The sequence below is a fragment of the Tauraco erythrolophus genome, chromosome 3 (genome assembly GCF_009769465.1).
Source record: "Tauraco erythrolophus isolate bTauEry1 chromosome 3, bTauEry1.pri, whole genome shotgun sequence".
NCBI classification, from domain to species: Eukaryota; Metazoa; Chordata; class Aves; order Musophagiformes; family Musophagidae; genus Tauraco; species Tauraco erythrolophus.
The window spans coordinates 31,965,438-31,982,996 of NC_141467.1; the positions used below are offsets into that span (position 1 = coordinate 31,965,438).

A 17,559-nucleotide genomic window follows, 5' to 3' on the forward strand; every position below is an offset into this window, starting at 1 on the left:
AACTCACTAGCCATAATGACTGCAAAGATGCATCCTGGATCAGGCAGAATTGTCACTGCATTTGATCAAAGGCAAAATCAAGTCCTGGCATATAACAGAATTCCTTTTTTTCTTGCTATTCTCTCAAAACACTTTATATTTTTATAACAAGCTCCAAATTTCTGTCTTTTATTTAAAAATGCCAAGCGTCAAGAATAAAGAAACCTGCTTTGGTTAAGTACAACGGATCATAGACTACAAAAGTGTGGGTGCTGTTTTGGGGCTGTCAAATCATTCAAGCAGCAGAGGCGAGAGCCACTAAAACTTGTCAGGGACAAAGTCATGCCATCTGGATTTCCAAAGCTTTTGAAAATGCATTTGGAAATGAAGAACACACAACAGTTAATGCACTAGATATTTCTCACTGGTAGACTAAGATGCAGACATCCAATTTACAGATAACACGACAGCTTCTTTTCCCTTAGTCATAAATTCCAGGATGATCAGATTCTGAATAGCGCTCCCAGATACAAAAGAAAAATAGGGCAGATGATGAATATTTTATCACTGAATTCTTGCTATACATAATCATATTATTTTATTATCTCATGCTGTGCAGAAAAAAAAAAGGGGAAATGAGGCTAGATTTGTGAACGATAATAATAATTTGTCAAGCTGTTTGATACAAGGATGAAAATACAATAAACATGATTTTAAACGTTGAGATAGGAAGACTGGCTACTGTCATGAAATGGGAAAACGTGGAAGTGATTTAAGAGTATTAAAGGAAACCAAAAGAATCTGCAATAAAATAATTTATATAGCAAGAACAACAAATTAAAGTACAAGAAACACTAGCAAAAGCTGCATCCATTAAGACAAAAGGTAACCATTTTGACAGTCCGGGAAGAGAAGATGAATAAACACCCTCATTATACATTTCCACTCAAGTTTCACTTTGACTTAGAAAAAGCCATTTCCTTACTACACTGCGCTTTGATTATGCGTGGACAGGGAATATCTTCTGCTAACGGTATTCAGATACACATATTCTAAACCATTTTTCCAATGGTATTTGTTAGAGTTCAACTTTCCTTATGAACTACCATGTTTCAGTGTATTAAATCCCAATGGTAATCCAGCACTGTAAACAAGCTTTTTAAAAAAAAAAAAACAATTTAAAGAAATCAGCCTTTTGAAATTGCAAAGACATGCCTAAAGAGGGAATGAAGATTTCACAGATTTCTAGGTTGGAAAAGACCTTAGAGATCATCCAGTCCAGCCGTCCCTAATCTCCCATAAAACCATATCCTTAAGTAGTTCATCCACCCTTGGAGCTCAGTAGAGGTGTGCAGAATCAATCACAGGAGCACAGAGGCTGGAAAGGAGCCCTGGGGATCTCCAGTCCAACATCCAGCCCAAAGCATTTCCAGCTGGAGCAGGTTGCTCAGGACCTTCTCCAGTTGGGTTTGGATATCTCCAGCGACGGAAGCTCCTTACTGCAATGTGGTAGGGATAAAACCTGGCTAGAGTTGCTGTTTATATGAGAAATAAAGACCCAGGTGTTTCAGTCACTAGCAAAGAAACGGAAACATGGCCCACAGATAAGGTTATCATATTAGCTTTGGCCATGGCGTCCTGGTATTTCATTGGAAGTTTAGTAGTTCTGTTCCTAACTGCTCTCCCTCTCTCTGTATTTTATTATCAGGGAAACACTTTAAAAACATAACAAAGGGAAAAACCATAACATCTGAAAGAAAAAAAAAAATTGGATTAAATAGCTTGGAGGACATTGATTGAGAATTTCAATGCTGTTGGTTTTGTTTTTCCAAAAAAGTGGTTATCCTCATTCCTGACCTATCTTTGAAAACTTCAAGCCTCTCCAGGTAGGACTTTTAAGTCTCATAGTTCACTAGGGATTACAGACACCATGAATAACACTCTAAACATGAACTTTTAAATATTAGGTTTTCAAATAATAATCAAAAGATTAGATGAGGACAAATGTAAATATTTCCCTATGTACAATGACTCAGACTGTCTGCGTGACACTTTGGTGTATAACAGGAAATAGTATCACATGCCTGGGCATCCAGCTGTCAGATTTGATTATTTGAGTTAGGTTCCCTCATACCAAGATTAGACACTCTGTACCCAGTCTGACTGAGAAATCAAATTGGACAAATTCCTTTGTTTGTAACTCTGTAGTAGAAAAAGGTTAAAGCAGACCCTTTTTCTGACCCAGTAAAAAAAGTCCTTGAAAGCAGTAGGAGCCTCAAATACCTGAAAGGCTTATAATTAGTCAACTTCTGAAAACTCCTGAAAAAGATACCAGAGATAGAGCTCCCCTCAAGGTTCTGATGTACCTTTCCCCTCTTAATTAAAAAAGTCTAAGAGCAGAATTGAGATCTAAAACGTATTTCAGGTACTTTTATCCACTATGCAATCTTAGGAGTTATGTGTCAATTACCTCTAGAAAAGCCACTCAGAAATGAGAGCCTGCCTAGGTCAAATTGAAGCAGGTTTCCTCCTTGGCTTGCAGGCGACGCAGGAGCACCCTAGGATCTCGTCATTTTTATGCCATTTCATCCTGACTGTCAGTGAGTGCTGCACTTCAAAGCCTTTTTGGTTTGAAAAAACGGAAACAGTTGGTCAGAACACCAATGTTTCCCGTTTGTTTTTATTTCTGAATTAAAAGATTAATTGGATGTTCACCATACTAATTTCTGTTTCTGCATGGCCTCATACAGCAAGAGAGCCAGGCTAACACAGCCTGTCTCTGCATTTACCAGTCCAGAACCAAAACCCCACAGCAATGCTCAGAGCACACACCTAGAAGAGGCGCATGCAGAAGAAGCACCATTATGTATTGCTACATGGACAGTGAAAGGTCAGACATTTACATCACAGGAGATGCAGGACACTGTGCTGCTGAATACACATCCATAAACAAATGTAAGGCATAAATGGCTTTTTTTATCGTTTCCCCTTTTCACCTCTAGCCTCTCCCAAGGACCATAATTTAATACTAAATGCTGATCTCAAGCGTTTCCTTTGGGCAGATATATTGAATGTGAGACAGGAAGGAAGACTCTTCACTGCATTTATGTAAGCTGTTGCTGGCATGAGGGAGAGAGGCAGAGAGACCAAGTGTCGCTAAGAGTCGCATTTCAACGTGTTAACGGACTGGGGAAGCTTATCCATTGCCCTGCATTTCCTTATGTGTGCATGTTTGACCTTCTTTAGGTGACCTGTCTTTTCTGTAGGACAGCTTCACAGCTTCTCCAGAACCTCAGTCAGGGAATAGGAGTGCTACAAATATTTGTCCTAGGTAATGATTCGGGTTACACTTGTTGAAGTTTATTGTGCTATTTGGCAAAACCTGTCTACTTGTATTCATATCAGGTGTCAGAGGAGAAGAATTTATGCTGAGGAAAAACAAAATATATCACACAGCAATAAAATACAAAAATCAGAAAATAACTGGATCCTTACTGCACGTGTTATTCTGATAAAGCTTCTCTTGAGAGTAAGAGCATGTCACCTTTCCAGTGAAATACATGGACCTTACTTTCCAGTTTCACTGAGGGTCATTATATTGTGCGATCAACTTTGGCCTGGCTGCTCCAGGTCCAGAGCTTCAAAAATAAATCAGGGTTCCACTGAGGTACCTTAAATATAAATTAAAAAATGCATGGACTGAAATCTAGGTCGCTGAATGAAGCCTTATTTTTTTACCAGTTGTGACAAACTACATCAGGGTAGGAAGGTAGATATTTCAGATTATAGGTTTTAGATAGGAGAAAACAATACTAAGAAGAAAACAGAGTTAGGTGTGACATACCTATCCAACTGCATAAAGAAGCACAAGTGTCACAGCTCCGTGCATGCACCAACCCTAAGACGCTTGCCTGATGCAAATATCAATAAAACCCTCCGTTTTGTTAAACAAAGCCTTACCTTTCTGCTATAGATTTCCTTGGGAAATAAAAATCCTCTCCTGCGAGGTAGGCAGCTGCAGTTCCACCTCCAAAATAGGTTTTCCTCAAGAGAGGAGCAATCCGGTTGTTTATCAATAATGCTCCTAAACCAGTCGGGAATCCAAAGATTTTATAGAATGAGATAGGGATAAAATCAGCTTGGTGAACTCCCAAGTCTAATGGAGAACTGCTCACATACGAAGCTGCATCTAGTAGAACAAACCACTTCCCTGATATTTTGATGGGGTGGAGTTTTCCAGATTTTATGTCCTGTATCCATGAGAGGGGATATTTGGTACCAGAAAAATTGCTCTGAGCTGGATAAGAGAAAAGATGAGGTGGTGTGCAGTTTTGTTCTTCAGCTGGGAACCTGTTTTTTTCTGATAACAAGATTTCCTTTGGTTTTATCGGAACAGACAAGACATTCATTGAGGCAGTTATCCCCCTCATACCCACCACAGAGGTGTGGCTGTCAGTTAGGTAACAAAATCGACTGCTGGGTTGCTTTGTGCCTTCAGGTATCCAAGGGAATGCTTCTGCTACCAGTTTAAGTGCAGCTGTGCATCCAGATGTGAAAACAACAGTGTAATCTTCAGCAGAAGTGTGGAAGTGTTGTAATATTCTGAAAAATGGAGAAAAAAAAAGACCCAGTTATTTTCTGATTTTTCGATTTTATTGCTGTGGGATATATTTTGTTTTTTCTCAGCGTAAATTCTTCTACTCTGACACCTGATAGGAATACAAGTAGACAGGTTTTGCCAAACAACAAAATAAACTTCAACAAGTGTAACCCGAATCATTTTGCCCACAAGAGATTCTTTCCAATGCCGCAGAGAACACGGCTGTGTTTTTAAGAATAGAAGCCGGTTCTGCCTGGCTCTGAACAGAGTGGCCAGTCTGGTCCCTCAGTGGGATCAGAATCAAGCCTACATATGATTAAAATGACACTTTCCTTGAGAGAGCCCAGTTTTATTTGCAAACTAATAGAGTTTTTAGTTTACTCCAAGTATTTGGAGTAGACTGAATATCTTTCAGTTAAAAAACCCTATTTACTTAAATACTGGGCATCTCAATTAAGGGTCATAGGATTCAATAGGGAAACCTTAGCACAGAGTTTTGCTCCTTGGTTAAATTATTAACAACAGAAATAGAAGACAGCAAGAAGGAACACATTTCCTATGTGCCTTATGCACATAAGGCTGTAATCTCTGTAGTCTGCAAAGATAGCCTAAACTAGAAGCAACCTAATGTCTTCCAGTGAACTGGACTATGAAAACATAAGCAAGCCAGTCTCTTGAGACATGTCTACACTACACACTCTCTGATGCCTGGACAGCACCTTGCTGGCTCTAAACTACCTTTTGTGGACATCATCTAATGCACCTCTAGCTTGTGCATCTATTACAGTTCTGCAGTGTACAAGATGGGTCTTTTCAGAGGCTGAGGAACGGCTTCAGTCCAGTCACTTTTCTTATCGTTTTCACCTGATGAACATTCTCTGAATTAACTTTTATAAAACTCCTACTATTAACAGGAAATGTAGCAATCATCTAAGAGACGCCAGCTTCAGTGCATGGAGCAAAGCAAACAAAATCGAACCAGAGCATAAATTTAACACTGTGTGGTTTTTAAGGAAAGTAAGATGCAACAGGATTTCTCAGTGTGTGTCTCCTGCTGCAGAACATTTCTGTGAGCAACATAATGTACCAGTGCTCTCCAAGCAGCTGGCGCTCTGATCTATGCAATTCCAGGGTACCTACCAGCATTTGGAGAATCTATGAACTCTGGTTCCCAATGTGTATTGTTAAAAGTTCGCATATTTTATGTAACGTAAGATTCCTTTACTAGAACAGGCAGAAACTGAATACACAGTTGCATTTAAATCTAAGTTGTACAAAAGGTTACGTCATAAATTCAAGCTAAAATTTCCTGAAATATAGGATAGCAGACAGAAACGCCTTAAAGTCTTAAAGTGTCCAGTCTGAAACACAAATGCTACAGGCAAAGGACAGTAGAGCTGGGTGCATGGGGTGCAGCAATCAAAGATTAAACACTGGAAAAAAAAACACAATTGCAATGATTTTGATGATTAGGACTAAAAAACATTCTGCAAAGGTCCACTGGAATCATTACTATTAATACTTTTCTCAGTTGAAAGATAGCCTTATTATACTGGAAAGTACAGCATGCAACAAATGGATTACTAGGCCCGAATAATACTTGAGTTTCTTCAGAACTTAAATTTTTGAAATCCAATGCAATTGGTAGGTATTTTATGTCATCTGGAAATGAAGAAAGAATTTCAGCTTTTATGAAGGACATCAGCAGGTCACGGATTTAAGCTTTAAGCATTCTGAGAAACCGTTTGAAAGAACTCATAAGAATCTTTCTGAAATAGACCTGCCAGGGGATAGTTGCTGCAAGCATTCACAGCTCCGGGTATCACTTTTAAAGACCATATTCAGAGAAACCAAACTTCTCCAGAAGACGTCAGAAACCATTGGGGATAAAGATGAGGGCAATCACAGAATTTTTTGTATTGGGTATTGAACTGACAGCCTGCCTCATTCATCACTGCGACCCGCTCTCTCCGGTCAGTGAATGACATCCACTCCCCCTTTCCCTGCAGGGAGCTGCACAGCCTTTCCCACCACCACCTGTGTTACAGCTTGAAGCATCCGTGTATGTCGTATAGGACACCCGCCTGAGGGAACCTAAAACCCTCCACCCAGGCAGCAACCTCTGTTGAAGTTAAGCTAGCTGTAGGGTTGCCACTCAGAGCCATGCCCCAAATTTCAATCCTGACATTGTTCTGCCTTTATTCTCCTTTCCTTGCATTCACATAGCAAAGGTGAAAAGTTGGAAAGCGGGGCAAGCAAGAATCCTAACTTCTTCTTCAAGGAGAGAGCAGGACAGCATTAGACTTGTTTCTAGGGGAAAGGAACTGCAGAAAGAAGGTTAGTAAGGAAGACATGTCTTTGTGGTTATGGACATAATTTTGTATGTGGCTTATTTTTGTATGCCATATTGGATAGATCTTGGAATCATTACACTGATATAAACACAACTTAAAAAAAGGTTGTGCAATTCCAAGAAAAAAAATCAACACCACCAAAGTATCAAGATTTCTATGTATTTACCTCTGTAAGCACTAGGAGGTATGTATTCGCATGTATGTGCACACACAGAGTAACCTTTCAAGTTAAAAAGTTAGGTGACGGGAGCAAATCCTTTACACATAAAGTCTCTTCATAAGAGCAAGCTGACGAGCAGCAACAAAAAGCACGCTGAAGCCTCTTATCAAGCTGCTCCTCTTCTACTTTCTACGCTTTCTCTGCTCTCCTCCCCAGTCCACGTCTTTGTGCCACACAGGCTGAGCGGGAGGTGAGACACAGCTAGGCAAAATGCCAAATTTTGCTCAAGAATAACAACTCGCAATTCTACACAGGAGTTGTACTTGCTTACCGCGGCACTTCATTTGACCAAAAGACAATGTAAAATGAAAATAGCTGGGATGCAGGAATGGTGGATTGGAATTTTATAATGGGACACCGTTGTCCAACCATGAATATCAGAGTCAGTGAGTACTTCTATTAAACATTTTCACAACTTTACAAAACAATAAATATTATTGTGGATTGTTTAGGCTCACAAATAGTGACAGCCCTATATTTAATTCCTAAATGAGAGAGACAAAGCTCATGCACATCAGCAGTATTTTAACTAGGTTTACTTTTAAATTATTCAAATTCAGAAACAGCTGAACAATTCTGAAATAAAATCCATGACATAACACTGATGCATTTATCTGTTCAGTTCAGTACCAGAAATTTACTTTCACATGAAAAAAATCAAATTTTAGGGTAAAATTTTCAAAAGTTCCCAAAAGAATTAGAACCATTTTTTTAAAGGTATTTAAGTTCCTAAAGCTAGAGGAACAACCAAGTTACATTTCTAACTGATTTCAATAGCAAATAGGTTCTGTTGAGAATCTCAATAGGTACCTATTTGCATTTTGGGTCTCTAAATGCCTCATAAAATTGCTATGATTCCAGTACGTGAAAAGAGGTAGAATTTTCAGTGTCAGACTTACATTTTGGCTGAAGTATTTCTGATGTTAAAAAAGGAAAATAAATAAATAAAGCAGTATCAACTGAGTTAAGGGAGTTTTCTTCTCCAGAATGACTTCTGATGCGCAGAGCAGAAGAGCTACAACACCTCAGAATAAGGTTCATAAAATGAACACCACAAACTCCTGAACTAGAGCAGCACTGCTATGATAAAATCAGAGTACTAAGGCATAGAAAACTGCAATACGTCTGAATGACTTCTGCAGCCCACAGCACTACATCCTCTGTTTTGACGTGAATATTGGGAAGCACTGGCTATTACACACCGAATTCCTAATGCTCTCTGTCTTCATGTAAGACATATCCCATTACAGTGAAATGCAGTTCACCTTTATTACACTCCTGGAGGATTTATAGCCATATATAAGGTGGTTGTTGGCAGCAGAACTAAAGACTTGCAGTAGAAAACTGATAGCTTGATCTACTATATCTCACAGCTGCAAACAGCAGTGGTATTTTATAGCATTACAAATTTCCACTTTTCAAAGGACTCTTCGGAAGAAATTATTAAGAGGATAATTGTTTCATTAAACATACTGATCCAGCTGTGCCATCACAGGGAATAGGGCAGAAAGGCAGAGAAACTTGACCCAGTACCCTGCTTTTAGGCTAGCAAGGTGAGGGAGGAGGCTGCATGCCCCATCTTTGCAGTACATCAAAGACTCACCATGACCTGCCACCCCTTCTCCCCATCCTCTCCCCTCCCCAAGAGCACACACATCACAACACAAGGTGGTCAATAATGCATGGCCAAGAAGCCAGCCCAGGGAGAAGCCACTGAAAACGCCCTCACTTGACCACACTTCCCTGTGCACACTTGTATTCCGAGACCTCCCTGTTACCTGGTGTTTCATCCTTTTAAAAGGTTGCCGTAAGAGTTTTGTACCTTCACGACTGCAGTTGAGCCAAAATGCCTTACTACTTACTCTAAAGTAAACACTGCTAGGGAAAGTCAATTAATTTTCAACCGAGCTTGAGGTCTCATTTTATACATTTAATACACACATGATTAATAATGGGCTTTATATTTAAAGATATCTATAATCGAGTCATATATTTTGAAGGAGTAGTCATATTATCTAACTTATCTAATCCAACAGCCTGAATTAATAGCTTAATTAGAACTAGACACTGCACATTACCAGTGGCAGCTCTGCAGAAGGTAAAGGCTACTGACTTGTTCAGCTACCTCAGGTACAAAGTGTTACCCAAAGTTAGACGAAAGGGATGCCCTCCAAAGCTGCTACCTGGCTGCTATTACCTCATGCAAGAAACCTCATGTTGCTCCCACAGATCAGTAGCAGCGCTCCCACAAATCTACAGAAGTCCGTACTACACAATTTCCATTACAGCCTCTCAAAATTCAGTTGATTTACATGGCTTTGCTTCCATGCTTCTAGGCTTTAAATGCTTCTAAAATACACTTTGTATCAGTTTCTTCACTTCATTCAAATTCATCATTTTGCAAACACCTGTAAAAACCTGAAGAGCAACTTATATCGCTAGGTTTGAGTCCTTCCACACTTTAATTCCAATTGGTGCAAACATTTCAATTTCTAGTTGGCAAGATCAAAATAAGGCCAAGGATTTTGCGATTTCCATATTTTATATTTTTATTCATGTTTTATTTAGGTTGTATATGAGCTTTCATAAACATCGTAAGTATAATGATTTTCTAGCTGGTAGCTGATCTAGCAAAAAAGACCCCTTTTGAAAGTTTAAGTATTGTCATTGTAACAAGAGACTCGGATTTGAATACAGAAGCACAGTTATCTATTCAACAGTACAAGTTTAGGTAGCACTTTATAAACGTTCCTTTTCACCTGCACATTTACATATAAAAATTATTTTTTATCATAAAATTTTTCCATTGTCACGCTACCCAGGAGCACGAATACAGTTTGGACTTATCTTGAGAGATGCTTAGCTTGAGCCTCAGAAATTTCATCACATTATTTTCTGATCTACATAAACTCTGAAAAGATATAACATCCCGTTGCTTAAGGAATAGATTTTGTATGAATGGCAATTTAAAAAAAAAAAAAAATTACTCTGAGTCAAACAAAATATTTTATTTTGACTTAGAGTTTTTTTCATGTTAAAGGATAACACTTTTCATAATTGGCATTTTAATCCTTTCCACACACAAGTGTGAGTGAGAAGTACAGACCGTGGCTGCATTTGCATTTTCGGTAAGAGCCTTTCAACTTCCCTCATTTATTAATTAAAGGTCAGCTCCAGCTATCAAAGCAGTCAGTTGAAAAACTCCCATTAACTTTAGTGAGGGATCCTGAGGTCTTGTAAAATGCTGTGGTTGTTACATACACCAGGACCTGCAACCTGCTTTTAGGCTTAACTTAAGGTGCAGCAATAGTTCTTCTGTACATGTTTTTCTCTCTATGTATGTGAAGAAAATAGAGATCTAGGGAAAATGTAGGCCTTCTCTGGAAGGAAACGGGGGACCTACCCAGGATATGGAGAAGGCTGAGGTTCTCAATGACTTCTTTGCCTCAGTCTTCACTGGCAAGAGCTCCAGCTGCACAGTCCAAGCCACAGAAGGCAAAGGCAGGGAGAATGAAGAACTGCCCACTGTAGGAGAAGATCAGGTTCGAGACCATCTAAAGAACCTGAAAGTGGACAAGTCCATGGGACCTGATGAGGTGCATCCGCGGGTCCTGAGGGAACTGGCAGATGAAGTTGCTAAGCCAATATCCATCATATTTCAGAAGTTGTGGCAATCTGGTGAAGTTCCCAATGACTGGAAAAGGGGAAATATAGCCCCCATTTTTAAAAAGGGAAAAAAAGAAGACCCAGGGAACTACAGGCCAGTCAGTCTCACCTCTGTGCCCGGCAAGATCATGGAGCAGATCCTCAGGGCGACTATGCTAAGACACATGGAAAACAAGGAGGTGATTGGTGACAGCCAACATGGCTTCACTAAGGGCAAATCCTGCCTGACTAATTTGCTGACCTTCTATGATGAGGTTACAGCACTGATGGATAGAGGAAGAGCAACTGACATTGTCTACCTGGACTTACACAAAGCATTTAATACTGTCCCACACGACATCCTTGTCTCTAAACTGGAGAGACATGGATTTGATGGATGGACCACTCGGTGGATAAGGAATTGGCTGGATGGTCACACTCAAAGAGTTGTGGTCAACGGTTCAATGTCCAAGTGGAGGCCAGTGACGAGTGGTGTTCCTCAGGGGTCAGTACTGGCACCAGTGCTATTTAACATCTTTGTTAGTGACATGGACAGTGGGATCGAGTGCACCCTCAGCAAGTTTGCAGATGACACCAAGCTGTGTGGTGTGGTCGACACACTGGAGGGAAAGGATGCCATCCAGAGGGACCCTGACAGGCTTGAAAGGTGAGCCCATGTGAACCTCATGAAGCTCAACAAGGCCAAAGGCAAGGTCCTGCACGTGGGTCGGGGCAAGCACAAGCACAAGTACAGGCTGGGCGGAGAACGGATTGAGAGCAGCCCTGAGGAAAAACACTTGGGAGTGCTGGTGGATGAGAAGCTCAACATGAGCCAGCAATGTGGCTGGCAGCCCAGAAAGCCAACCGTATCCTGGGCTGCATCCAAAGAAGCGTGGCCAGCGGGTCGAGGGAGGTGATTCTGCCCCTCTACTCTGCTCTTGTGAGAGCCCACCTGGAATACTGCATTCAGTTCTGGAGTCCCCAACACAAGAAGGACATGGAGCTGCTGGAGCGGGTCCTGAGGAGGGCCACGAAGATGATCCAAGGGCTGGAGCACCTCTCCAATGAACACATGCTGAGAGAGTTGGGGCTGTTCAGCCTGGAGAAGAGAAGGCTCCAGGGTGATCTTATTGCAGCCTCCCAGTACTTAAAGGGGGCCTACAGGAAAGCTGGAGAGGGACTTTTGACAAGGGCATGTAGTGATAGGACAAGGGGCAATGGATTTAAACTGAAAGAGAGGAGATTTATATTAGATATAAGGAAGAAATTTTTCACTCAGAGGGTGGTGAGGCACTGGAACAGGTTGCCCAGAGAAGTAGTAGATGCCCCATCCCTGGAAGTGTTCAAGGCCAGGTCAGATGAGGCTTTGGGCAAGCTGGTGTAGTGGAAGGTGTCCCTGCCCATGGCAGGGGGATTGGAACTAGATGATATTTGAGGTCCCTTCCAACCCTAAGCATTCTTTGATTCTGTGATTCTATGTGGGTATCCTCATTTAAGCTAACACAGAAGGATACCATAAAAAGGCACACGCTGCTTAACATACAACCCAAGTTTTCCTTAACTTCTCTCACTGACTGAAGTGACAGCTTAGCTTAACTAGTTACAGCTATATCCATAAGGGGAATGCTCTGGTTTAACAAACTAAAAAGACAAGCCTTCTGGGTAGGAAACGTCTTAAATCTTATTTTGTAAAGACAAGGTCTATTCAATCCAGCATGTCACAGCATCGAGTTAAATTTTCATTGTCAACTCCCAATCTAAACAAAAGCAAACTGAAATCTATGAATATTTTAAAGAATCAAATGAATTTAAGCAGGGAAAAAAACTATCAAAGTCCGTGTATTCCTCCGGCAAAACATTCGTTTAACAAAAAAGTCTTTGCAAAGGTTTGGGTTTTTTCTCTTAAAGCAATGTTTGCAACTGAAATCTATACTATATCATCTCTGCAACCTGTGCAGCTAACCCAACAGACGTTCATCAAATTGAAGGATTTGCCTGTGGATTAATACCTGCATAAGGAAGAGCTCTGAGATAAATAATCCTTTATAGTTCTTTCTCAAAGTTTGCTCCGTTCCCTTTTCTGTTTCATTTTCCTCCCTATACTGGCAATGCACAAATTTAAATCTTTTGTTATAAAGAAAAATTTTCAAAATGGAAATTTTTTTGTTTGCTGTTAATGGCTCGTCCCCCTTAGCCTTTTGCTAAATGTTAATTTGTGCTAATTTTGAAATAGGCACGCATTGCTTCATTTATTCTTACTGGTTACACCCATATAAACTTGTTTTCTGACCATTTTATTCAAAAGGCACTCATTCTGAACCCAGCATCTCTCCATTTCTGTTTGCACAAGAGTGATTAGTATTTCACCCATTTAAACTTCTGCTGCTTACGGCAACACTGAAATTAGCTCCCTGAACGTATGAAATAAATGATTAGCTGGAATGCACCTCATAAGCTCCACTTGGCATAGGTAGGTGATGAAAAAATCCCTCCCCTTCTATTCGAAAGCACTACTTTCTTTAGGTACTCATACTCAGCCATCTGAATTGAAGCATTATAATCCATTACATTGAGTCTCCTAGGCACTGCCCGATTCACTGGAGACACACTGTGGAAATACTCATTTGCTGACAAAGGGTCATAGCTGGTCTTCACCAAATAAATCCTCTCTCCAATTCTGCAAAGCTGGCAGCACAGCAGAATGCCTGGAGTTTCCCTCGCACGACGTCTTTAGAAAGCAGGAGCTCTTAATGGCTACAAAACGTCTTCCTGCAGGAAAAGATGCTTTGATGAAAAAAGCCTATGAGAAGCACATGCCTTGACCGAAAGGTGTTGATTCTCGTTACAAAATGCACATCCAGAAGGTGCTCAGTGTCACACCAGGCGTACTGACAGAGCAAACGAAAATGTAGGGTGGTATTACGGCACCGCATATAACCCGAATAGCAAAACAGTGGAAAGGAATCGTGAAAACCATAAAATCCGACACTGCAGGCCACCTGTTGGTACAGTTTGTTCTAACCCAGAAATACAACTCCTCTCACTGACAGAAGCCTATAACTCCTATAATGTTCTAGATGTGGCTGAAACCCCTGGGTAACTGTTACCTCTGAAATGAAATAGTTATTTTTCTGTGTATAGAGGGAAGATCAACAGCTACATGTTTTTAAAACCACTTTGAGGATATTTTTTTGCGAGTAAGATCAACCAGATCCATTTACTCTGGTGCTTGAACAACTGCCAAAGATTTGTAAAAACACTTGTGAATCCCATTATTTTCATTAATTAGGACACAAATGACTCTGCAAATTTATACCATAGGTTCTTCAAATGAAAATTCACCACCTGCTATTCAATTCAACTAGGAAGGAAACAGAAAAACTAACCCATCTTTTAGACAACCATTTTAGGAGGACTAGCCATAAACAGCAAACAGCTTATGAACAAACCATTCCAAAATGTATTTGCACAAACTAATTGCCAGATAGAAAACTAAAAATGAATCTGAATCAGTTTGTAAATCATTAGTGTACTAAAATTCAAAGTATTTTTGCAGAAAATCTTAAGAGTCACCAAAAGGAAGCGAAATTAAAACCAAACGTAGGAAGATTTTGTACATGGAGGAGCATATCACCTCAGCTGCTGTCTAGGACAACCTCGGCATGAGATACCTTCATCACAGTATTTTCTTCGTAAGAGACACCATACAACTAAGGTCACTGTATTTTCCCTTTCTAAACTCCTCTTACCTATCACAGACCATAAGTTTTTATTTAGGCATCCTCTTAGCAGAAATAAAGAACGCATTATGATTCGTTTCGATGGTGCACACTCAAGACAGCACAGCACCAGCCAGAGGTATCACTTCTACTGGTAACGTGTGCAACATCTTATTCATGGAGTGAGTCCAGAGGAGGGCCACAAAGATGATCCGAGGGCTGGAGCACCTCTCCAATGAACACATGCTGAGAGAGTTGGGGCTGTTCAGCCTGGAGAAGAGAAGGCTCCAGGGTGATCTTATTGCAGCCTCCCAGTACTTAAAGGGGGCCTACAGGAAAGCTGGAGAGGGACTTTTGACAAGGGCATGTAGTGATAGGACAAGGGGCAATGGATTTAAACTGAAAGAAGGTAGATTTAGATTGGATATAAGAAAGAAATTTTTCACTCAGAGGGTGGTGAGGCACTGGAACAGGTTGCCCAGAGAAGTAGTAGATGCCCCATCCCTGGAAGTGTTCAAGGCCAGGTTGGACGAGGCTTTGGGCAACCTGGTGTAGTGGAGGGTCTCCCTGCCCACGGCATGGGGATTGGAATTAGATGATCTTTGAGGTCCCTTCCAACCCTAACCATTCTATGATTCCATGATTTTATGATAGGCTATGCAAACAAATTAAAGTATGTGTGCTTGGAAATTTGTACCACCTTAAGACATCTACACTGCGGACACCAAAGCACATCACCTGTAGAGTCACTCAAAAGCCACAAGCAGCACAGCAGGCAGCTCACCTGACCTAAGCTAGAAGTCTACTTCAGGCTGAGGTGTCTCATCCTGGACACATCCAATACCTTCTGTTGCCTGCTAGTGCTTGTGCATTGTACACAGCTGCTCTTATCCATCTTAACCTCCGCTTCAGTATCTTTGGAGCACAATCGTCCCTCTTTCCAAGCTTACTCAGTAAGTCCTGATCTCTAACTTTCCACGTGTTTTGAGCTCCTGCTGGAGAGATTCGCTCCTCAGTGATGCAGTATCTAATTAATTCTGCTAATGCCAACTATCATCACTGGGATGAGGCCTGTCTACCTATCCCAGGGATATTTGCTGGTAAGTGGTCAGAAGTTACCCCACTGTCTTTTCTGTTTCTTGGAAAATGGAGCATGACAGCTGGCTATTTTCCAGCAGTACAGCAAGTATAAACTTGTAAAGGCTGTTTCAGAAAGAAAATAAAAATAAACAAAAAGCACACACTTAGGTGTTCTGATGGTTCCATACTCAGAAGTTTTTAAAGTACTTAACCTTTTAAGTAACCTCAGATAAGAAATTAAATATTCTTTAAGATGTTGAAAAAAAACTTCATAAGCTAGACTTTTGTTTTCTTTTTTTTTTCCACAAAAATATCATACCATTGCTTCCAATCTTTTTTAAACATTATTCTTTGTTTAACTTTTCTTTAATGGAATTTGTTTCTAGATCAGCTTTGGCCTTTAAACTGTGTACTTCTGTGATCTCTTTAGCGATGGTGGGTTTTACTTTTTTTTTTGTAGTGGTTTTGCAAGCAGTTAAAAAACTACAGCAATTTTTTTTTTCTGAAACAGTATGTCATGTACTCCAGACACTGTGACCCTAGTCAATCTTTTTCCCTGTTGGTGCCACAGAAGGGACATGTGACAACCAGTAACTGTCTACGACCCATTTACAAAATGGATTTGCCACTGAAACCAAATAAATTTGACTTATTTGCACACCACCTGGTATTTTTGATTGTAAAGTGCAAGTAACTAAGTATAGCTTCAAAAGCATAACCCAGCATTTCTCATACTATCTATCCAGGAACAGGTAGGCTTACTCTGTGGTGCAGGAGTCAAGCACAGACACATACTCATTACTTATTGAGTCTTCTATTACTTAGTCCTTGCATTTTCACTTCGAGGTGGTATTGCCTGGTACTAAGGTAGGTTTGAGTTGCAGTAGGAGAGCAGTTGTGTAGATGAGCCTGTGCAACTACCATGTACTTGGGACTTCTCTACGCCGGCTCCAAGCAAGTCCATTCCTGAGCTGTGCTGGGGATCAAAGCACAGCAGTTGTGACAAGACGTGCTCGTTCCAAACACTCCCACATGGCTAGCAGCCTTCTTCCACAGTCTTTTTTCTGAAGTTTAAGGACTCACATGTCTGACACATCTAGACTCAATCACTGTTATTTATGGTTATCAGACAATGGATACACCAGAGTCTATACGCTGTGAAGAGTACAGCTGCCTGCCTCCTTGGTAGGATGTGCCACTTGGCAGACATCTTCCCAATGCTAAGATCCACCTGATGGTTCCTACTCCAATTCCTTCTCTGAAACAAAGCCTTGATCCTAATCTTGAAACACATCAACCGCAAATGAAGATAGCTGTATCAGTGATGACATACGTATCGCTGACTCTATTAACCTGTTCCTCTGGGAAAACTGCAAAATATAAAGTGAAAGGAGACAGCCAAAGACAAAATGGTTTCATGTCAAAAGGTGTCAGCTACATAAAACGGACACATAGCAGTGATGAAGTACTCTGATCCCACATGTCCAGAAGCTCAGAAACTGACCATTTCCAGCATAATCTTTCAGATCCACCTCTTCAATGTATTCCCAGAGACTAATGGCCTGACTACAAAAAGTCATTACACCTGTAGCCAGAGGTTTCTTGCTCAAAGGGAGAAAAAAAAAAAGACGAAGAAGGGATAATTTCTTGCAATTCATACAAGGTCTGTACAGTCAGTTCACATTTACTTGGGAAAGACTTAGGCCAGGAACTTCAGAGGTACTCAGGTGCTTAAGTGGGAATTAGACGATTTTACGAATCTGGGCCTCAGTTACTATGGTGACAGGGACTATAGCAAACACTCATACATAAATAGGCCTTATTTCATCAAGGGTTGCTTTTCAAGTACTATGCTTTTGTCTGGAAATGGCTTTAGATGAAGATGTTAATCTAAAATCACCTCAGTCTGCTTTCAAAATACAGAGGGCTTACGTAAATCTATTCATGCATTTCAACAGCATT

The 17,559-nt window shown here is 40.5% G+C and overlaps 1 protein-coding gene across 1 annotated transcript in view; it reads right to left on the bottom strand.

Annotated features, from left to right (window-relative positions):
• MOCOS (molybdenum cofactor sulfurase) overlaps nt 1-17,559 on the bottom strand; it is a 242,093-nt gene that overhangs the window by 143,259 nt on the left and 81,275 nt on the right. The window contains exon 4 of the mRNA XM_086609116.1: nt 3,940-4,581. Within this exon, the coding sequence (XP_086465242.1) occupies nt 3,940-4,581 (642 nt within the window). The remainder of the gene's footprint in view (nt 1-3,939; nt 4,582-17,559) is intronic.